The sequence below is a fragment of the Anomaloglossus baeobatrachus genome, chromosome 11, assembly GCF_048569485.1.
Source record: "Anomaloglossus baeobatrachus isolate aAnoBae1 chromosome 11, aAnoBae1.hap1, whole genome shotgun sequence".
In the NCBI taxonomy this organism is placed as follows: Eukaryota; Metazoa; Chordata; class Amphibia; order Anura; family Aromobatidae; genus Anomaloglossus; species Anomaloglossus baeobatrachus.
In genome coordinates this window covers 74,694,056-74,715,761 of record NC_134363.1, presented here as the reverse complement: position 1 = coordinate 74,715,761, position 21,706 = coordinate 74,694,056, and the positions used below count along the sequence as shown (strand labels likewise).

Below are 21,706 nucleotides of genomic sequence, written 5' to 3'. Positions count from 1 at the left end.
GCTGAAATCCCCCCTGTCACGTAAGTATGTGATCACACTATCCACCCGCCTGCTCTGCTGCGATGTCAGGAGAGCGGGCGGTGTCGGGTGGTGTGATCATGTGCTCCTCCCATCAGCACTACAGGACGCAGCAAGACACTGACAAGCTGGTCCCATGCAGCACCGCATGTGTCAGAGCAGAGCATGTCACCGCTCTGTCACCTGTCCTGCTGCATGAGACCAACTGTCTCCACTCTGTCACCTGCACCACAAGTCACAGAGTGGAGCAAGTTGGTAACAGAGCACCTCTCCCCCCTCTCTTCTTTCCCCACTGTCTTCTCTCCCCCCACTCTCTTCTCCCACCCGTCTTTTCTCCCCCTCCCCTCTTCCCCCTCTTCTCTGCCCCCTCTTATCCCTCTCTCTCTTTTCCCTCCCCCTCTCTCTCTCTTTTCCCTCCCCTTCTCTCTCTCTTTTCCCTCCCCTTCTCTCTCTCTTTTCCCTCCCCCTCTCTCTCTCTCTTTTCCCTCTCCCCCTCTCTCTCTCTCTTTTCTCTCTCTCTCTTTTCCCTCCCCCTCTCTCTCTCTTTTCCCTCCCCCTCTCTTTCTCTCTTTTCCCTCCCCCCTCTCTCTTTCTCTATTTTCCCTTCCCCCCTCTCTCTTTCTCTCTTTTCCCTCCCCCCTCTCCTTTTTTTCCCTCCCCCTCTCTCCTTTTTTCCCCTCCCCCCTCTCTCCTTTTTTCCCCTCCCCTCTCTCTTTCTCTCTTCCCCCCCCTCTCCTTTTTTTCCCTCCCCCTCTCTCCTTTTTTCCCCTCCCCCTCTCTCCTTTTTTCCCCTCCCCCTCTCTCCTTTTTTCCCCTCCCCCTCTCTCCTTTTTTCCCTCCCCCTCTCTCCTTTTTTCCCCTCCCCCTCTCTCCTTTTTTCCCCTCCCCCTCTCTCCTTTTTTCCCCTCCCCCTCTCTTCTTTTTTCCCCTCCCCCGCTCTTCTTTTTTCCCTCACCCTCTCTTCTTTTTTTCCTTCCCCCTCTCTTCTTTTTTTCCCTCCCTCTCTCTTCTTTTTTTCCCTCCCTCTCTCTTCTTTTTTTCCCTCCCCCTCTCTTCTTTTTTTCCCTCCCCCCTCTTCTTTTTTTCCCTCCCCCCCTCTTCTTTTTTTCCCTCCCCCTCTCTTCTTTTTTTCCCTCCCCCTCTCTTCTTTTTTTCCCTCCCCCTCTCTTCTTTTTTTCCCTCTCGCTCCCCTCTCGCGCTCTCTCACCCCTCTCTCTTCTCCCCCCTCTTTTCCCTAGCTGTCTCTCTTTTCCCTCTCGTTCTCTCTCACCCCTCTCTCTTCTCCCCCTCGCCTGTTCCCCCCCTCCCCCCTCTTTTCCCTAGCTGTCTCTCTTTTCCCTCTCGCTCTCTCTCACCCCTCTCTCTTCTCCCCCTCGCCTGTCCCCCCCCTCCCCCCTCTTTTCCCTAGCTGTCTCTCTTCTCACTCGCTCTCTCTCTTTTCACTCGCTCTCTCCTGGCATGGTTAGTACAGAAATCTCTCGATCGTGAAGGGGTGAGAGGGAGTAATAAACATGGAGTCCCTACTGTGTCTGTGTATTTATTTCTAATAAAGTATTTTTCTCTGTGTGATGTCTTTTTTTTTTTTTTTAACCCTTTATTGGAGATTCTTAATGGCCGAATCAAACTTGGCCTGACATTAAGAATCTCAGCCTTTATACCAGCTGGTAAAACATAACTGGTATTAACCTCTTATTACCCAGCGTGCCACCTGCCACCAGGGCCACTGGAAGAGTTGGATACAGCGCCAGAAGATGGCGCTTCTATGAAAGCGCCATTTTCTGGGGCGGCTGCGGATTGCAATTCGCAGCAGAGGCGCCCAGAAACCTTGGGCTATCCTGTGCTGCGGATTACAATCCCCAGCTGCCTAGTTGTACCTGGCTGGACACAAAAATATGGCGAAGCTCACATTTGTTTTTTAATTATTTCATGAAATAAGTGAAATAATTAAAAAATACGGTCTTCCCTATATTTTTGGTTCCCAGCCGGGTACAAATAGGCAGCTGGCGGTTGGGGGCAGCCCGTACCTGCCTGCTGTACCTGGCTAGCGTACAAAAAATATGGCGAAGCCCACGTAATTTTTTTTAAGCAGTTTTTAGGCAAAAACCTTATATATAGATAGATGGATATATATATATATATATATATATATTATATACTAGAAGGTGGCCCGATTCTACGCATCGGGTATTCTAGAATTTACGTATTGTGTAGTTCATGTATGATTTTTGTTATATATATATAGATGTTGTTGTGTGTAGTTACCAAGTGTTTGTGTAGGGCGCTGTACATGTTCTGGGTGTTGCCTGGGTGTGGCGGGGGGTGAGAGCGGTGTTGTATGTGTGTTGCGTGTGTTGCGTTGTTTGTGGAGCGCTGTGTGTCTGTAGCGTTATGTGTGTGTGTGTGTTGCGCGGTTTGTGTGTGTGTGTGATGTGTTTTGGGGGGAGGTATGTTTTGTGCAATGTGTGTGTTGTGCGGTATGTGCGTATATTTATGTATGCCGCGGTGTTTGTGTGTTGGGTGTTGTGTGTGTGCAGCGTTGTGTGGGTGTCTGTGTAGGGCAGTGTTTGTGGTTCCCAGTGTGTGTGTGTGTGTGTGTGTGTGTGCGTGTGTGTTGGGGGGAGGTGTGCACCTCCCATCGCGCTCCATCCCCTATGCTGCACACCCCCCATCGTGCTCCATCCCCCATGCTGCGCACTTTCCATCGTGCTCCATCCGCCATGCTGCGCACTCCCAAACGTGATCCATCCGCCATGCTGCGCACTCCCAAACGTGCTCCATCCGCCATACTGCACACTCCCCATCGTGCTGCATCCCCCATGCTGCGCACTCCCAAACGTGCTCCATCCGCCATGCTGCACACTCCCCAACGTGCTACATCCGCCATGCTGCGCACTCCCCATCGTGCACCATCCGCCATGCTGCGCACTCCCAAACGTGCTCCATCCGCCGGCTGCGCACTCCCAAACTTGCTCCATCCGCCATGCTGCGCACTCCCAAACGTGCTCCATCCGCCATGCTGCGCACTCCCAAACGTGCTCCATCCGCCATGCTGCGCACTCCCAAACGTGCTCCATCCGCCATGCTGCGCACTCCCAAACGTGCTCCATCCGCCGGCTGCGCACTCCCAAACGTGCTCCATCCGCCATGCTGCGCACTCCCAAATGTGCTCCATCCGCCATGCTGCGCACTCCCAAACTTGCTCCATCCGCCATGCTGCGCACTCCCAAACGTGCTCCATCCGCCATGCTGCGCACTCCCAAACGTGCTCCATCCGCCATGCTGCGCACTCCCAAACGTGCTCCATCCGCCATGCTGCGCACTCCCAAACGTGCTCCATCCGCCATGCTGAGCACTCCCAAACGTGCTCCATCCGCCATGCTGCGCACCCCCCATCGTGCTCCATCCCCCATGCTGCCCGCAGGTGTGCGTGAGAGTGAGTGTGATCTGATGTGTGTGTGTGTGTTATGCGTGTGCGTGTGTATGTTCCGCCGCTGCAGGACCTTGATGCGCTGGTAACTATGCTACCATGGTTACCAGCGTATCCCATCCCCCGCTCGCACGGGAGCCCACACCAGCATACGGCGGCAACTCCAGCAATGCGAGGGTATGTGTCGGCTGGGTTGGCGGCGTACGCTGATGTGGGCTCCCGGGGGTACAGTACTCACCTGGGAGTCGTGGCTCCGTGTCGGTCGGTTCGGGGAATGCGAGCGGGGCCAGAGCGAGCGTGCATTGCGTGAGGGGGGCGAGTTGCCTGGGCGAGCGGCCAATCCATGCGGGGGGGGCGGGGCCATGGCGAGCCCAGCGGCCAATCAGCTTTGTGTCACCGTAAGAACACAATTTTGGAGCCAGACAGACAGACAGACAGACAGACAGAATAAGGCAAATATATATATATATATATATATATATATATATATAATATTATATATAATCCATCTTCCCGGGATTTTTCATTGACAGTGAAGGTAACAATAAGCAGCGGGGGTTAGCAGCCAGTGGCTGCTTGGGTTACCCTTAGCAATAGAAAATGCAGCGGGAGCCCACACTTTTTTTTTTTTTTTACCCCTAACCCTAGGGTTAGGGTTATGTGATTGTTTTTTTTTTTATTGTAAATTAATTTTTTTTAAAAAAAAAAAATCGACATGGGCTTCGCCCATCGAGCACCAGAGCATTTTACTGCTCATTGATCCCTACTCCTGACCACAGCGCCAGCAGAACAAGTAATCAGATGACTCCAGTGTCGGCCGATTACTTGTTCTGTGTCCCCCTGCATCCATCGCAGCGTGTACGGACTGTGAGGTCACCTGAGTTCAGTCCAGCACTGGAGTCAGCTGATCTGAACTCAGCTGAACTCCAGCCCGCACACGATGGATGCAGGGGGACACAGAACAAGCAAGGTCTAAGCCACACTGTGAGAAAAACAGTGCGAGTAGAGTGTGATAAAACATCGCATTCCATTCGGACCAATATTAGCCTGTGTGTCAGCACACATGAGCAATTATTTTCTCAGCCCTAATTGGACCGAGAAAACAATCGCAGCATGCTGCAATTGTAATGTAATTTCTCTTTTACCCATTGAAGTGTATGGGATGAGAGAAAAATCGCACTGCACTTGCGGTACATCGGTGTACTGCAAGTGCAGAGCGAGAATCGCAATAGCCGACTACGGACGAGAGAGGGAGAGAAATCCCTCCCACCCCTCAGTGCTGGCCCGCCCCTCCTGAGTGCCGGACCGCCCCCCTGCAGCTGAGTTCTTCTCGCACAGTCCAACCTCAGTCGCAGGGACACACGCATGAGACTCGGCTCTGCTGTACTGAGCGTGAGCCGAGTGTAATGCGAGGGGATCGAGTAATCCCCATGTGGCCCCAGCCTGATCGGCTGACACTTGAGTCAGCTGATCTGAACTCAGCTGAACTCCTGTACACACAGCCTGCACATGGTCACATGTGATCGGCAGCAGGCAGTGACTGCCGTTAAGGCTACATTCACATGACCGTTCCGTTTTTGCGGGCTGCAAAAAAACAGTCCTTTTTTTCATGGATGTATCCGTGTGGCATCCGTGTGCCTTCCGTTTTTTTTGCGTACTGCAAAAAACGTAAGTAGCAAGAAAGATAAATAGATGAGTAGATATAGATGTGAATAGATAGATATAGAGAGAGAGATAGAGGAATGAATGAATGAATAGAGGGATAGCTAGATAGATAGATGAGAAAGACATATATAATGTCCCACCTCCCTGCATATTCTAAGCTGGCACCCTTGTGTGACTTTCATGTGGCACTAAGGTGCTTGGCCTTTTATTTAGCCAAAAAATAAATAAATAATTAAAAAAAATGACATGCGGTCCCCCATATCTTTTGTAGCCAGCTAGGGTAAAGCAAACGGCTGCAGCCTGCAAACCACAGCTGGCAGCTTCACCTTGGCTGGTAATCCAAAACAGAGGGCACCCCACGCTATTATTTTAAATTAAATAAATAATTTAAAACACAAACCACGGGGTCCCCCCCCAAATTGGATCACCAGCCAAGGTAAAGCAGACAGCTGTGGTCTGGTATTCTCAGACTGGGGATGTCCACCGTTATTGGACACTCCCCAGCCTAAAAATAGCAGGCTGCAGCCGCCCTAGAAGTGGCGCATCCATTAGATGCGCCAATCCTGGTGCTTCGCCCCAGCTAATCCTGTTGCCCTGGTGCGGTGGCAAACAGGGTAATATATGGGGTTGATACCAGATGTGTAATGTCACCTGGCATCAAGCCCTGGGGTTAGTGATGTCAGGCGTGTATCAGATACCCGACATCACCAACCCAGTCAGTAATAAAAAAAAACAAATAGACAACAAACACATTTTTATTTGAAAAAACACTCCCCAAAACATTCCCTCTTTAACCAATTTATTAAAAAGAAAAACAAATCCAGGTCTGGTGTAATCCAAGGGGGTCCCACGACGATCCATACCATAGTCAATGTCCCAGTCAATGAAGAACAAAATGTTCCCTATTGGCTGGGAGAGCCGTGCAGTGACCTGAGCTAACATCAATAGGTCAGCCCAGGTCACTGCAGGGCACGACGAGTGCTGCTGTCAGGAGGTTAGCGAGGAACATTACCTGCGATGATCACTGAACTCCTGACAGCAGCGCTGTCACTGAGTTCAATGACCGCCGCCTTCACAAACCAAGTATCGCGAGCGGCCCGTGACGTCACCACTAGTCACAGTCTCTGGTCGACAGCGAGAGGTGATGTAACAAGCGGCGGGCATAGAAGGCAGTGACGACCGCTGACGTCAGGAGTGCAGGACTTCATCACCGCAGGTAAAGAACTTACTAACCTCCTGACAGTAGCGCTTGTCATCCCCGCGGCTGCTGACACTGCAGTGCGGGCAGCTGCTGACACTGCTGTGCGGGCAGCCACGGGGCTGGGGCTAGAGCGGGACACAGACTGCACGGGCACCCAACGGAAGTCACACGGAAGTGCTTCCGTGTTGCTTCCAGGAATTTTGCGGACCCATTGACTTGTATTGAGTCACGGTTCGTTATTACGTAACAGAATAGGACATTTTCCATAATAACGGAGCGGACATACGGCATCCGATATATTTTTTTTGTAGGATTGGCTGCACATGCAAGTGCTACCGTGTGCCATCAGATCCTACACAAAAGACATTGAAAAGACGGTCCTGTCCGTGGGTCCGCAAAAAAAACAGGAACTGACCAAGACAAACAGAACGGTCATGTGAATGAGCCCACCTGCAGCCATTGCAGCGTGTTCGGCTGTGAGATCAGGAGTCCGCTGGCTCCAGCGCCGGCCGATAAATTCTGTGTCCCACTGCAGAAGGATCCGGTAAAATAATGGTTGCATGCGCTGCACATTTAATCCACAGGATCTGGTCATATGCGGTTTGCGGTTGTTTGCCTACAGGCAAAACAAACGCTGATGTGAAAGTAGCCTGCAAAATGCATGCCACACGGATGATACGGACGACAGACTAGGCAAGAGGGGAAAAAAGGCAACCTCATGACCCCTTCATTTTTTTCCCCACAATTATTTTTTTCACATGTTGCGCCGGCTAATAATCATAATTTCTGTACACACGCACACGCACACACACGCACACACACGCACACACACAGGCACACACAGGCACACACACCACATACACCACACACAGACTATGAACTATGAGAACAAGCAGGAGATAGACGCTTTCTGCCCCTGACTGTGCAGAGCTGCTGCTGTCTCTATGTGATTGCTCTCAGTGCCTCCACAGGGAAGAGGCAGGGAGGAGACTTTGGGTGGAGAGGAGAGTGGGTGTGTTAGACACAGTGGGTGTGTTAGATAAGTTAGGGACAGCCCTAGAATCTCAAAGAATTATGGGAGTTGTAGGAACTGAACCCAGGAAGTCAGAAGAGAGATTAACCCCATCAGAGCTGGAGCCAGCAATGAGGATGTGCTGCTAGTGCACAATAAAAGGTAATATTGCTGAAAAAACATGATAGATGTGTGGAGAGGCACATATTGGCAAGATTTATGAGAGAAAAAAAAAATCAGTTTTGGTAACTGGACAACTTCTTTAAGTGTTATTTCATGTCAATTACCCAGGAGTATTGGAGAAGTGGTTTGGAGCTCTCTGCCCTTTACTGATCCAGCCTCTGGCCAATCCATCTGGCCCATCAAGAGTCACTCTCATTTCATCAGTCCATAAAACCTTTGAAAAATCAGTCTTACGATATTTCTTGGCCCAGTCTTGACGATTTCTTATGTATCTTGTTCAAAGGAGGTCGTTTTTCAGCCTTCCTTACCTTGGCCTTGTCCCTGAGTATGGCACACCTTGTGATTTTTGATACTCCAGTAACTTTGCAGCTCTGAAATATGGCCAAACTGGTAGAAAATGGCATCTTGGCAGCTTCACGCTTCACTTTCCTCAATTCATGGGCAGTTATTTTGCTCCTTTTTGGCCCAACACGCTTCTTGCGACCCTATTGGCTATTTGCCATGAAACGCTTCATTGTTCAGTGATCACGCTTCAAAAGTTTGGCAATTTGAAGACTGCTGCATCCCTCTGCAAGACATCTCACAATTTTGGACTTTTCAGAGCCTGTCAAATCTCTATTCTGACTCATTTTGCCAAAGGAAAGGAGGTTGCCTAATAATTAAGCACACCTTATATAGGGTGTTGATGTCATTACACCACACCCCTCCTCATTACAGAGATGCACATCACCTGATTTACTTAATTGGTAGTTGGCCCTCAAGCCTATACAGCTTGGAGTAGGATAACGTGTATCGTGTAAAATTATCATGTGATCAAAATACTCATTTAGTCATTTGCCTAATAATTCTGCACACAGTGTATATATTTTGCCCAAGAAAAAATAAATAAGTAATGAAATGTGCAATTTTTACTTCTTGCAGGTACTAACTGGATGATTGAAATATTAAATTTAATTAAACACAAAGGAGATGTTTCAAAAAGCAGCAGTGTGCCTATCTTTGAGAGATCACCATGGTATGAAACAGTTGCGGCTAAAGAACTCATAAACAAAATGGAATCTCCGAGAGTATTATCTTCCCACCTACCACTACACACTTTTGCGAAATCTTTTTTTAAATCTAAGGCAAAAGTAAGTACAATGTAATTCCAGCATGTGTAAGGATCATGCAAATGTTATTAATAAGGGGTACAAAGCGGAAGGGCAGTAAGGGAGGGAAAGCATTACCAACAGCTGAATTAGCTTTTTTTTGGCTTATGCCCAATTTTCCAAGAATGTAAATACCCGTGAGGTCTTGCTCCCAACTTGCGTTTAACATGGACGAGTGCAATCCGGTAAAACATTGTATTGCACATGCACCAGTGCTAAACAACGAGGCAGTGTTCATTTGCTATTTTTTTTCCATGCCAAATCAGCATGAGAAAAAAATTGAAGCATACTGCGTTTTGCATACGCCAGTTGGACCCCGGCCTAATATTGATGATGTCATGTGGTATTCTGCATTGTACTCCTTGGGTGTCATGGCGGCGTCAGACTCTGTTCATGTGATGCCCTGGCAAAATCAGGTAGTCACACAGTTAAGCCCCCGCACAACACCTTTCCCACACAGGGTTAAAGCAGCCGACCTGAAATCCTAGTCACCCCCTCAGGGAAGGACAGACACACCAGTGGGCAGGACCAGGCAGAAGGAAAACACCCACCTAGGGGTCTGGAGAACCCGGGGTGGGAAAACAGTCAGTTTGAGTTCAGTTTTGGAGTTTGGAGGTGCTAGTTGACAGGCATCGGGGTTGGAGCTCCAGCGTACTGGCTAGGTGGCAGACGGTGGTCAGTGGCATGAGGAGACGGGAAGATGGCTACCGGAGTTCCGAGGTGGACCGGGGCAGGGTTGTAGCCCGCCGGTACCAACACCGGAGAACCGACCCGGAAACCGTGCACAAAGGGGGTACTTGGACCCTGAAGCCAGGACCAGCACCAACGGCCTAGCTGATTAACCAATTAAGGGCAGGATTTTAGGTCCTGTCCCAACCTAAGTCCCAAAAAGTAGACAACCACCCAGAGAAGGATAGGGCATCGGCCAGGGCCCGGTAGATCCCACGGGTCAGCTTCTGGCGGGCACGGCTCCCAACCAAAGGACCGGGAGAGGACTCCCGTGTTACATACCGGGAAGTCCAACACTGAAAACACAAAGTGCAGAGGAAAGAGACATTGATCACCAGCCCGGGTGTGGGACCAGATACACCCATCTGCGGAGGCCAGCCACCATCACCTTGGTTTACCAAAAGAACTGTGTGTTTATTGACTCCACACATCAGTGCAACCTCATCCAGAACCACGATAAGCAGTGACTCCACACATCAGTGCAACCTCATCCAGCACCAGGACAACCGAACTGTAAGTGTGCTGATCCCTGCAACCCTGCACAACACTGGACCCCAGGGCATCCATCCCTACCCACGGAGGGGTTAACATCCAGCTGCCATCACATCTTCCCCGGGCATCCCATAACAGCAGCGGAGGTGCTACATCTCACCACACACCGTGGGTGGCGTCAGACAGCAAATCCCGTACAATTACGTCCCCCTTTTATTCGAAATGTCCGCGTGACCCCCGGGTCCGGTAGAGTCCCTCGAGCCATACTGCAGGATCCGGATCCGAGCAGCACCGGCTGCTGCCATGGGGGCGGCACATTCACACTGCAGAGTCCGACAAGCTCCCTGGGTTTCTTTAGTTACACAGCCTGCCATGGGCTTTGTCTGTATCTGGCTTTGCTGCTCTATAGTACAGCAGGAGTTTTTTTCTGCTGGTCTGTGATCAGCTGCAGGTAGCTCAGGGTGCTGATCACCATCTCCAACCTTTATAAGGTTCTGGATTCTGGGGCTGTTTGCCGGATATAGCCTTGCTTCCTGGTTCCTGGAGTTATCCTGTGTATGGTGATCTTCAAGTTGCGGTTCTGTGTGGTGTGTCAGTCTTCCAGTCATGTTATTATTTCCTACCGAGGTGATGCTAGCATGGGTTTATTCCTTGCTCTGTGTAGTGAGAGCGGCCACTGTAACTCCTCCTCCTGCACTGACTAATAGCTAGGTTTGATGAAGAGCGGTTGTCAGTCAGTCCTTGGGGCATGGTTTCTGCTTCGTATACGTAGAGCAATGACTGAACCTGACCCAGTACCACCCCGATGATTAAAATCGGAATGCTGCCAGGAGGATTAAAGTTAATTTCCTCCCAGCAGCAGGGTTTGAAGTGCAGGCACTGGACAAGTTCCAAAATCTATTAATCTGCAGATTTAGCCTATATCTGCAAGTTAATAGCATTTTTACACATGACAGCTTCTTTTTAAGTGTTCAAAATCTTGAGTACTTTGCAAAAATTCTAGTCAGGTGTAAAAAAAAACTGCTACAAAGTAAGAATGCTTTAAAAAAAATTGTAGTATTAATAATTTTCTTTTATTATCAAATAAAAAATGCACAGTGATTGAACAAAACTAAATCTAGATCAAGTAAATATTTGCTGTGACTGCCCTTTTTCTTCAAGACAGCATCAATTATTCTAGGTACATTTTACAGAAAGTCCGGGACTTTGTAGAATTAAAGTCAGGTGCATGAGTAACCACCTATATCAAACAGGTGATAATGACCATCATTTTCAAATGTAGGTCAAACTCATTAGAGTCACTCATTAAGGCCCCTTTCACACGTCAGTGATTCTGGGATGTTTGTGCTTTTCTTTAAACGTACCAGAATCACTGACATACGCAGACCCATTATAATGAATGGGTCTGCTCACACGTCAGTGATTTTTCACTGCACGTGTCTCCATGCAGCGTACCCGCGTGTGAGTGATTGCTGCACGGAGACATGTCCATTTTTTTTCTGGCATCACTGATGTTCCACGGACCACGCAGTGGTGTGGTCCGTGAAACACGTGCCAGAAAAAAACGTGCTTTTAAAATAAAAAAACATTTTAACTCACCCGGCTCCAGCGATGTCCTCTGCAGCCCGTTCTCCCTGCTGCTTCTAAGCCGGCTGATTACTGTCGCGCATATTCATTATGCGCGACACAGCCGACCCGGAAGCAGCTGCTGCGGGGGTCACCGCCGGCCGGATGCTGCGTCGCGGGAGCGATCAGCACCATGGACAGCGGGAGCGGGCGCAGGTGAGTGAATCTCTAAGTGCAATCACGGGCCACGGAGAACGGAGCCCGGATTGCACTTAGACAACCCACGTGTGCCGTGAATCTCGGCAAAACATCTGTGTTTTTCACTGAAGTGGGAAACGGGCCTAACTGAAATGGAAAGAGTTGTGTGGGAGTCTTAATACTGGGCAGGGATTAACTCAACAGTGCTATGGTACAAAGGTGAGGTTACATAGTTATAGGCTATGTGCGCACTTTGCGTTTTTTTCTGCGTTTTGGCTGCGTTTACAACTGCACTGTGTCATTGACAAAATGCATGCGTTCTGATTCCCCAGCAAAGTCTATGAGAATCATGCAAAATTTGTGCGCATGATGCTTATTGAAACGCAGCGTTTTGATTGTCAAAAATTTGTCAAAAACCCATGCGTTTGAAGAAGCAACATGTCAATTGTTTTTGCCATTTTGGCTGCGTTCTACACCCATTAAAATCAATGAGTTGTAGAAAATCGCTGCCAAAATGTTAAGCAGTGCGCTTGCATTGCATTATTGTTGCGATCTGCATGTTTTTTTAACATAACAAAGGCAGGTCTTTCGGTCTCTCTGTCGGTCAGTCTCTCTCTCTCTCGGTCGGTCTCTCTCTCTCGGTCGGTCTGTTGGTCAGTCTCTCTCTCTCTGTCTCATGTCGGTCTCTCCCTCCCACACCCTCTCTCATACTCACCGATCCTTGATCACCGGCGCTGCGCTGCACGGCGTTCACACTGTGGCGGCTTCTTCTTTTTTTGAAAATGCCGGCCGCTCATTAATCCATTACGTATTCCCTGCTTCCCCCGCCCACTGGCGCCTATGATTGGTTGCATTCAGACACGCCCCAACACTGAGTGACAGCTGTCTCACTGCAACCAATCACAGCCACTGGTGGGCTAGTCTATATCGAGCAGTAAAATAAATAAATAACTGAAAAAAAACCAACGTGTGGTCCCCCCCAATTTGGATACCAGCAAGGGTAAAGCCACACGGCTGAAGGCCGGTATTATCAGAATGGGGAGCTCCACGTTTTGGGGAGCCCCCCAGCCCAACAATATCAGCCAGCAGCCGCCCAGAATTGCCGCATCCATTAGATGCGACAGTCCCGGGACTTTACCTGGCTCATCCCGAATTGCCCTGGTGCGGTGGCAAACGGGGTAATAAGGAGTTAATGGCATCAGCCCATAGCTGCCTCTAAGTCCTAGGTTAATCATGGCAGGCGTCTCCCTGAGATACCTTCCATGATTAACCTGTAGGTTAAAGAAAATAAACACACACATCCAAAAAATCCTTTATTTGGAATGATAGACAAAAAAACATCCTCTTTCACCACTTTAATAACCCCTCAAAAACACCTCCAGGTCCGACGTAAGCCACGCAAGGTCCCATGACGCTTTCATCTCTGCTACATCGGAAGCTGACAGGAGCATCAGTAGAACACTGTCGCTCCTGTCAGCTCCATGCAGCAACTGAAGTGAGGTGCGCGATCAGCTGTGCTGTCACTGAGGTTACCCGCGGCCACCGCTCTCAGGAGGAGGACTGCAGCTGTGGCCGCGAGTAACCTGAGTGAAAGCACAGCTGATCGCACGGCTGACTGCAGTCACTCAGGGGATTTGCGATCACAGGGGAGTCCTTCACGTGTGACCGCAAATCAAGCCGCGGCACACGCACAGCTGTGCGATCACAATGAAGTCGGGTGAAGTTCATCCGAGTTCATTCTGATCGTGCGGCACTGTCTCGCAGCTAGCCATGCTCTTTTTGTCAGTCCGGTCCCACTCGACTCTGCTGCAAGTCTATAGGGATGCTGCAGAGCCGAGTGGGACCGCACTGTGAAAAATGTGCGTTCTGGATGCTTTTCTCACTCTGTCTATGGCAGAGAAAGCATCCAGAACGCATGAATTCTCCAGGAATGTGCGCATGTTGCGTTCTGCCGAATGCGTCTCAGAACGCAGCTTTTTCGGCTGCGTCTGAGACGCACATGCAGTGACTTACACGCTGTGGAATTGAACGCAAAGTGCTCACATGGCCATATAGTTACTTAGGTTGAAAAAGACCTAGGTCCATCTAGTTCAACCTTCCTCCACCAGTTCAACATTTGTAGAAGATACTTTCAACTTACAGGTTATATGATATGGCAAGACTGAACACATTTATTATATCAGAAAAGTCTCTTCCAGGCAAAGATTTTAAGTCATTTAAAACACAAGACACAAGAGTCTTTAAATTCACCAATAATTGAAAACACCCCATAGACATCATGATGCAAATGTATAAAACATTTTATTAGTAATAGTGCACAGGGTATTACAAAATTACAGAGCAATAATCAAAAAGAACCGGAATGGGTAGTGAAGGAAGAGGGGAGAGCCCCACGTGACCCAGGAAGTCAGTTTAATAGAAGCAGGTCCTACCCATTCCGGTTCTTTTTGATTATTGCTCTGTAATTTTGTAATACCCTGTGCACTATTACTAATAAAATGTTTTATACATTTGCATCATGATGTCTATGGGGTGTTTTCAATTATTGGTGAATTTAAAGACTCTTGTGTCTTGTGTTTTAAATGCATTTCTGAGTTGTTGCCTATAACTTTTGGATCTCAATGTTATATTTGAAAGATTTTAAGTCAGTCTGGGTTTCAAGATGTGCTGTTCAATTGTGGTTAAAGGGAAGCTGTCAGGTTCACCAAAAACACTGAGAACCACGAGCAGTTCTGGGTGCATATTGCTAATTCCTGCCTAACCGTCCCTGTATATACTTGCATAGATAAAGAGATCTTTAGGAAAAGTATTTCCAGAGATCATTTATAAGTGTAAATGTGGTGCCCTGGACTAGCCAGGCCGTCACAGGTAACACACACACACCCCCACCCCCACTAGACAGTAAGATTAGCCAAACACAAAACCCTTGTTGCCTCCCTCCAGGGTCTGATGTCCACACCAGGTAGGGCGGAGCGAAGCGGTTGGCCGCACCCACCAAGGAGTTCACAGGCCTGGAGGCGGGAAAAATGTCTGTTCAGTTCAGGAGTGAAGTGGAGAGTGTCTGGGTTGGTGGCCCAGGCACTGACAACAAGGTTGGCAGATGGTGGTGGCCATCTGCAAGAGTGGTGGATCAACGCGGAACCGTAGGACCGGGGTCGGGTGGTGGCCCGCCGGTACCGACTGGGGAGCGAAGTGAAGCCAGCACACACAGGCAGGGCCATCGGACCCCGACTAGGCTTGGAGTCGCCGTCAACAGTCAAATCCGAGTGTGACAGGAACCCCAGGGGGTTTCCTAACAGCCAAAGACCCGTTAGAAGGCAACCGTCTGCACCGTGAGGGTATGCAGCTACCGCCTAAGGCTAGAGACCCAAGGGCCAGCGCCTGCGGGCAAACTGGCTCCTCCGGCATCCATACACTGGGGAGAGGAGTACCGTTGGGGACACATTGTAGTCAAAACAGTACACAAAGCGGCAGGGAAAGACAGCCGCCATCACCTGTCCGGGGAGAGACACAGCAGCCGGCTGCGGGACCCGTCCATCCAGCCGTTTGGTTTACCGGAGACTTTGTGCATCTCTTGCTGAGTGAGTACACCTGTGCCATCCGGCACCATGCGGCGCTGTCCCTGCGACCCTGCACCTCACCTACCCTGCCTCCCCGTCTCACCACCGGGCCCCGGGACCACCAACCCCTACCCACGGAGGGGGAAAACATCTCAGCTGCTCCCTACCATCGCTCCCGGGATCCCCGTCACCAGCAGCGGTGGTGCCCACCTTCACCATAACCTGTGGGTGGCGTCACGGACTAAATCCCCCCCAAACCAACCACCCTTTTCACTCACGGGCGAGGAGCGCCGCTAGAGTCCCCGGATCCAGCCCACCACTCGAGCCACCGAGCAGCAGCCGCAGCAGCACCGGACCCGAGCGTTAGCGAGCGCAGCGCCCCGCCGCCCGCGACATAAATAAGCACAGGGACTAGTTGCAAGGCCCTATTTCCCCTCGGCATGAACGCGCATAGTGTATGTGTGGCGCCCTGGACTAGCCAGGTCGTCACAGGTACTACAACATGCACCCCCACCCCGGGACAGGCACATCAGCCAGACACAAAATCCTTGTTGCCTCCCTCCAGGGGCTGATGTCCACACCAGGTGGGCTAAAGTCAGGCGGTTGGCCCCACCCACTGAGGAGTTCACAGTCCTGGAGGCAGGAAAAGGAAGGCAGTTCAGAGATCAGTTAGGGAAGTGGAAGAGTGAAGTGGTAGTGGAGGAGCAATCTGACCGTGTCCGGGTGTGTGGCCCGGGCACCAAGAGCAAGGTTGGCAGACGGTGGTAGCCGTCTGCAGGAGAGGCAGATCAACGCGGAACCGTAGGACCGGGGACGGGCGGTGGCCCGTCGGTACCGAACCGGGGAGCGAAGTGAAGCCAGCACACACAGGTAGGGCCTACGGACCCCGACCAGGCTTGGAGTTGACATTAGAGGTCAAATACGTCAGTGACCGGAACCCCAGGGGTTTCCTAACAGCCAAGACCCGATTGAAGGCAACCATCCAACCAGCAAAAGGAAATACAGCTACCGCCACAGCTAGAGTTCCAAGGGCCAGAGCCTGCGGGCTCCTCCGGCACATATACACGCTGGGGAGCGGGTTACCAGTGGGAATCCACCAGGACCGAACAAACACACAGGTGCAGGGAAAGACAGCCACCACCAACCGTCCGGGAGAAACTACAGCAGCCGGCTGTGGGACCCGTCCATCCAGCCGTTTGTTTTACCAGAGACTTTGCATATCTTTATGGCTGAGTGAGTACAACCGTGCCATCTGGCACCGCGCTGCGCAGTCCAAGCGACCCTGCACCTTCCCGACCCTGCCTACCCGTCACCTCACCGGGCCCCGGGACAACCAACCCCTACCCACGGAGGGGGAAACAACATCCCAGCTGCTCCCTGCCAATGCTTCCGGGATCCCATCACCAGCAGCGGTGGTGCCCCAACCTCACCACAAACCGTGGGTGGCGTCACGGACCAAATCCCCAAACCAAACTACCCCCTTTCACTCACGGGCGAGGAGCGCCGCTCGAGTCCCCGGGATCCGGCCCACCGCTCGAGCCACCGAGCAGCCATCGCAGCAGCGCCGGACCCGAGCGTTAGCGAGCGCGCAGCGGCGGCGGCGCCCTCCCCGCCCGCGACAACTTGGCGTCACGAACAGGATCTTATCGTTCTACCGGCTGGTAGAGGTGCGCCTTGTGTCCCGCCGGCGGTGTCCGGCCGAAAAATTTCAGAATCCGCCATCTTGAGCGCGAAGATTTTCCCGCTCGAGCGTCTTCTCGAGCAGTGGAGGCGCGAAAGCCGAAGCCCTGCCCCTGAAGAGGAGGTGCTGAGAAAAGACCAAGGAGGGACGGATGGCGTCCGGCAGCATGTAAACCGAGGCCATAAAAGCAGGGACGCCAGGACTCTGCCGCCATATTTGGTTCCTGGAAGATACCGCTTTCAGTATGCACCGTCCGTCCGGTAACACCGCAGCGCCCGCGCCCGGCACCGCAGCGTGGGTGGAGGTCCGGACCGTTCAGCTGAGCAGCCGCCTGCAGGTCCGAATGCAGCTCCTCCTGGAGGAGTGGGAGGCCGACATGGCGGATGTGGTGGCGGCCATACGGAGACGCGAGGTGGAGGAAGACTTGGAGGAGCGGGCAAGCGACCCACGCCCCTGTGTTCCTACAGGATCGGTCGTTGCGGCTGAGGGGCCCGGTCTGCGCCCGCTCACCCTGCTGCCTCCCCCGCTACCCATGTTGGCTGCTGCTGCCCCGCCACTAGGCCTGCTACCCCTACAACCGGTAGCGGAACCCTGCCCGTCCGCCCAAGCAGACCAACCTGCAGCTGAAGCCCGCAGACGCCCCGAGCCGCTTCCCTGGAAGCTCACAAAGGCCTCATCCATCTGCGAAGACTTACCGGTGGCACCAGAAGTGACCGTGCCTAGTCCCGTCCCGGCTCCGGTGATCCGTCCCGTGCAGGAGGAGGCGGAGGTCAAGCTGGAGAGGACCCCTGTACCCATCCCCCACGCCTCGGCTGAGGCTGCGCCAGGTCGTTGCTGCGAGGCAGCGCCCCAGGCCATGTCTCCGCGGGATCTTCCACCGAGGGGGCCAGTAGTAGGCAGTGTAGTGAAAGTCCCGCGGGGCCCGACCCGCGCACAGGGGCAAGCAGCTGCCCCTTACTGGGACAGGGAACCGGCCCCCCCTGGGCCGAGAGATTGCGGAGAGGGAGAAGCGGAAGGCTGAGCTGATAGCCCGGACCATACAAGAAAAAGAGAACCTCCGCAGAGCCACCTTCCGGGTACGGGGCCCGATCCACGAGGGGCAAGTAAGAAGATTTGACATCCGCCGGGGGTATGGATTTATTTTTGAGCCGGGCCTGGAGGCCGAGGTGTTTGTGGCCCGCCGGGATGTTAATGCCCATCTGCCAGAGGGCCACCCGGTCCGTAACCTGCTCCCAGGCGATCTGGTAACGTACACGTGGCACTGTGGGGAGAGGGGCTGGTTTGCCCTGGATGCCAAGTTGAGAGGAGGCCAGGAGGACCAAGAACCGGCCCAGCCCCCTCATCCGACCTGCGATGTGGATCTGAAATAAAGCAGCGGTCCCTCCATTGCACCGTTGTCCCCGTTGGGACCACCAGTACTGTTGACCTGTTTTAAGTGAATGACTGTGAATCAAACCGAGTAACTCATCTGATTATCCGCCCTGAGAGAACCGTCCCCGTTGGGACTGGAGTTTTTGGCCCTTGATTAACCATTAATTACACCCCCCACCGTGCATAAGAAACTGCTTATGAACATGCCTGAGAACTAGCAGGGCACCCACGAACTGGTGGGATTGTAAATATGTTGGGGTATGCTTTCCGTTGCCGCCTCCGGAGAGGCTGATTTGGAGGATGGGCCTGGAGGAAACAGATGGCCCAGGCCCGCCACTACCGCAACCGGTGGCGATCCTCCGGGGATCAGGGGTCCCCCATGGACGTGGGGTGCCCTGAAGTGACCGGGTGCGAGACACCGTACCCGTTCCCGCTCGGGCAGCCTGGATCTGGACTGGGGTCAAGGGGTGCTGCCCATTTTCTTAGGGGCAGCATCAGGGCCAGGTTGCTTGGGTGGGAGAATGGAAGCCGTCCGTTCTTAATAAAAATGTAAATATGATTGTTTGCAACGTTCAAGTGTCCTTACAAGTATGCATATGTTGAAAAGTTTAAATGTTATTTATCTTTTACAGTTGACAAGAAAAATAAAACCGGGGATGGACGGGCAGCCCGCAGACGGTCTGCATTTAACCAAGGGGGAATGTGGTGCCCTGGACTAGCCAGGTCGTCACAGGTACTACAACTCGCACCCCCACCCCGGGACAGGCACATCAGCCAGACACAAAATCCTTGTTGCCTCCCTCCAGGGGCTGATGTCCACACCAGGTGGGCTGGAGCCAGGCGGTTGGCCCCACCCACTGAGGAGTTCACAGTCCTGGAGGCAGGAAAAGGAAGGCAGTTCAGAGATCAGTTAGGGAAGTGGAAGAGTGAAGTGGTAGTGGAGGAGCAATCTGACCGTGTACGGGTGTGTGGCCCGGGCACCAAGAGCAAGGTTGGCAGACGGTGGTGGCCGTCTGCAGGAGAGGCAGATCAACGCGGAACCGTAGGACCGGGGACGGGTGGTGGCCCGCTGGTACCGAACCGGGGAGCGAAGTGAAGCCAGCACACACAGGCAGGGCCTACGGACCCCGACCAGGCTTGGAGTCGCCATTAGAGGTCAAATACGTCAGTGATCGGAACCCCAGGGGTTTCCTAACAGCCAAGACCCGATTGAAGGCAACCGTCCAACCAGCAAAAGGAAATACAGCTACCGCCACAGCTAGAGTTCCAAGGGCCAGAGCCTGTGGGCAAAAGGGCTCCTCTGGCACATAAACACGCTGGGGAGTGGGTTACCGGTGGGAATCCACCGGGACCGAACAAACACACAGGTGCAGGAAAAGACAGCCACCACCAACCGTCCGGGAGAAACTACAGCAGCCGGTTGCGGGACCCGTCCATCCAGCCGTTTGTTTTACCAGAGACTTTGCATATCTTTGTGGCTGAGTGAATACAACCGTGCCATCTGGCACCGCGCTGCGCAGTCCAAGCGACCCTGCATCTTCCCGACCCTGCCTACCCGTCATCTCACCGGGCCCTGGGACAACCAACCCCTACCCACGGAGGGGGAAACAACATCCCAGCTGCTCCCAGCCATCGATCCCGGGATCCCCGTCACCAGCAGCGGTGGTGCGCCAACCTCACCACAAACCGTGGGTGGCGTCACGGACAAAATCCCCAAACCAAACTACCCCCTTTCACTCACGGGCGAGGAGCGCCGCTTGAGTCCCCGGCATCCGGTCCACCGCTCGAGCCACCGAGCAGCCATCGCACGTTAGCGAGCGCGCAGCGGCGGCGGCGCCCTCCCCGCCCGCGACATATGCATCGCGGCTTCAGAGACGTCTAGGATGCATGACCGTAAGTGCGCTGACATCTGATCATGTGCACTGAGCCTAAACCCGGTTTCGGAGGCAGTGACAATAGACAAGTACATGCATCCTTGACGATGATATTGAGCATTGAATAGCACACCCACAGGGGTTTTTCATTTATTGAGTAAAAATAAACTACCATATTTTCCGGCATATAAGATGACTGGGCGTATAAGACGACCGCCAAATTTAGGGATAAAAAAATAGTAAAAAAAATGGGGGTCCGATGAGGGGGGGCAGCGGTGAGGAAGCGAGGTCACAGGAGGCAGGGGCAGTGCTGGTGGGGTCTGTGCATGGCAGCGGTGGGTCTGTGCATGGCAGCGGTGGGTCTGTGCAAGGTAGCGGAAGCTGTGCTGGCTGTGTGGAGCAGACAGGTGTCCCAGATGCTGTGTTGGCGGTCCGCGCTTCAAAGAAATAGTGCCCGAAGCAGCGAGTGTGCTGATGGAGCTCTCAGATGAGAGCTCTATCTGCGCACGCGCTGACTCTGGGCGCCATGATTTGAAGCCAGAGCATCTGGGACATTCGCCGTACAGCCACCGCAGCTTCCGCTGCCAGCACAGCTAGCTAGCTGGCCACCTGCACGGAGAGGCAGCCAGCCGGACGCCCGCACGAAGAGACAGCCAGCCGTCCAGAGAGCCGCCCGCAGAGAGAGGCAGCTGCCCGCCCGCCCACAGACAGCCACTTATAATCCGAAAAATACAGTATGGTATCTAATTATACACCCTATAAGATGATACCTGGCATTTAAGACGACCCCCGACTTTTGAGATGTTTTTCAGGGGTTAAAAAGTCATCTTATACGCCGGAAAATATGGTATTTTCACTTAGCTTTGAAATGACTCTTACTTTGCAGCATTTTTTGTATACCTGTCTAAAACTTTGGCACATTACTGTATATTCTGTGTGGTCCAAATAGATTCTTATTTATGAGCAGTGGGAGAGACTCCTTTAATGCACCACCACTGCAGTGTATGCTTTTCATCCAGAGTAGCGCTTTAAACCCAAGTTTCCTGTCCTCTGTATTACTCTTAGGGGGGCTTTACACGTTGCGACATCGCTTCCGAAATATCATCGGGGTCACGTCGTTAGTGACTCACATCCGGTGCCGGTAGGCGACATCGCAACGTGTAAATCCTAGATGCGCCGATAAACGATCGCAAAAGCGTTGAAAATCGGTGATTTGTGTAGCGTCGGTCATTTTCATAATGTCGGGTCGACCGCAGGTACCATGTTGTTTGTCGCTCCTGTGGCAGCACACATCGCTGTGTGTAAACCCGCAGGAGCGACAAACATCTCCTTACCTGCGTCCTGACGGCAATGTGGAAGGGAGAAGGTGGGCGGGATGTTATGTCCCGCTCATCTCCGCCCCTCCGCTTCTATTGGCTGGCCAATTAGTGACGACGCGGCACGCACCTCCCCCTTGAAGGAGGCATAGTTCGGCAGTCACCTCGACGTCACCGAGCAGGTATGTGCATGTGAAGCTGCCGTAGCGATAATGTTCGCTACAGCAGCAATCACCACATATTGCATGTGCGACAGGGGCGGGTA

General features: G+C 52.3%; 1 protein-coding gene across 2 annotated transcripts in view; it reads left to right on the top strand.

Annotated features, from left to right (window-relative positions):
• The window catches only part of LOC142256913 (sulfotransferase 2B1-like), a 119,996-nt gene that overhangs the window by 66,539 nt on the left and 31,751 nt on the right, over positions 1-21,706 (top strand). For both annotated transcript variants that reach the window (XM_075328902.1, XM_075328901.1), the window contains exon 3: positions 8,428-8,636. In XM_075328902.1, coding sequence (XP_075185017.1) covers positions 8,428-8,636 — 209 coding nt within the window. The remainder of the gene's footprint in view (positions 1-8,427; positions 8,637-21,706) is intronic.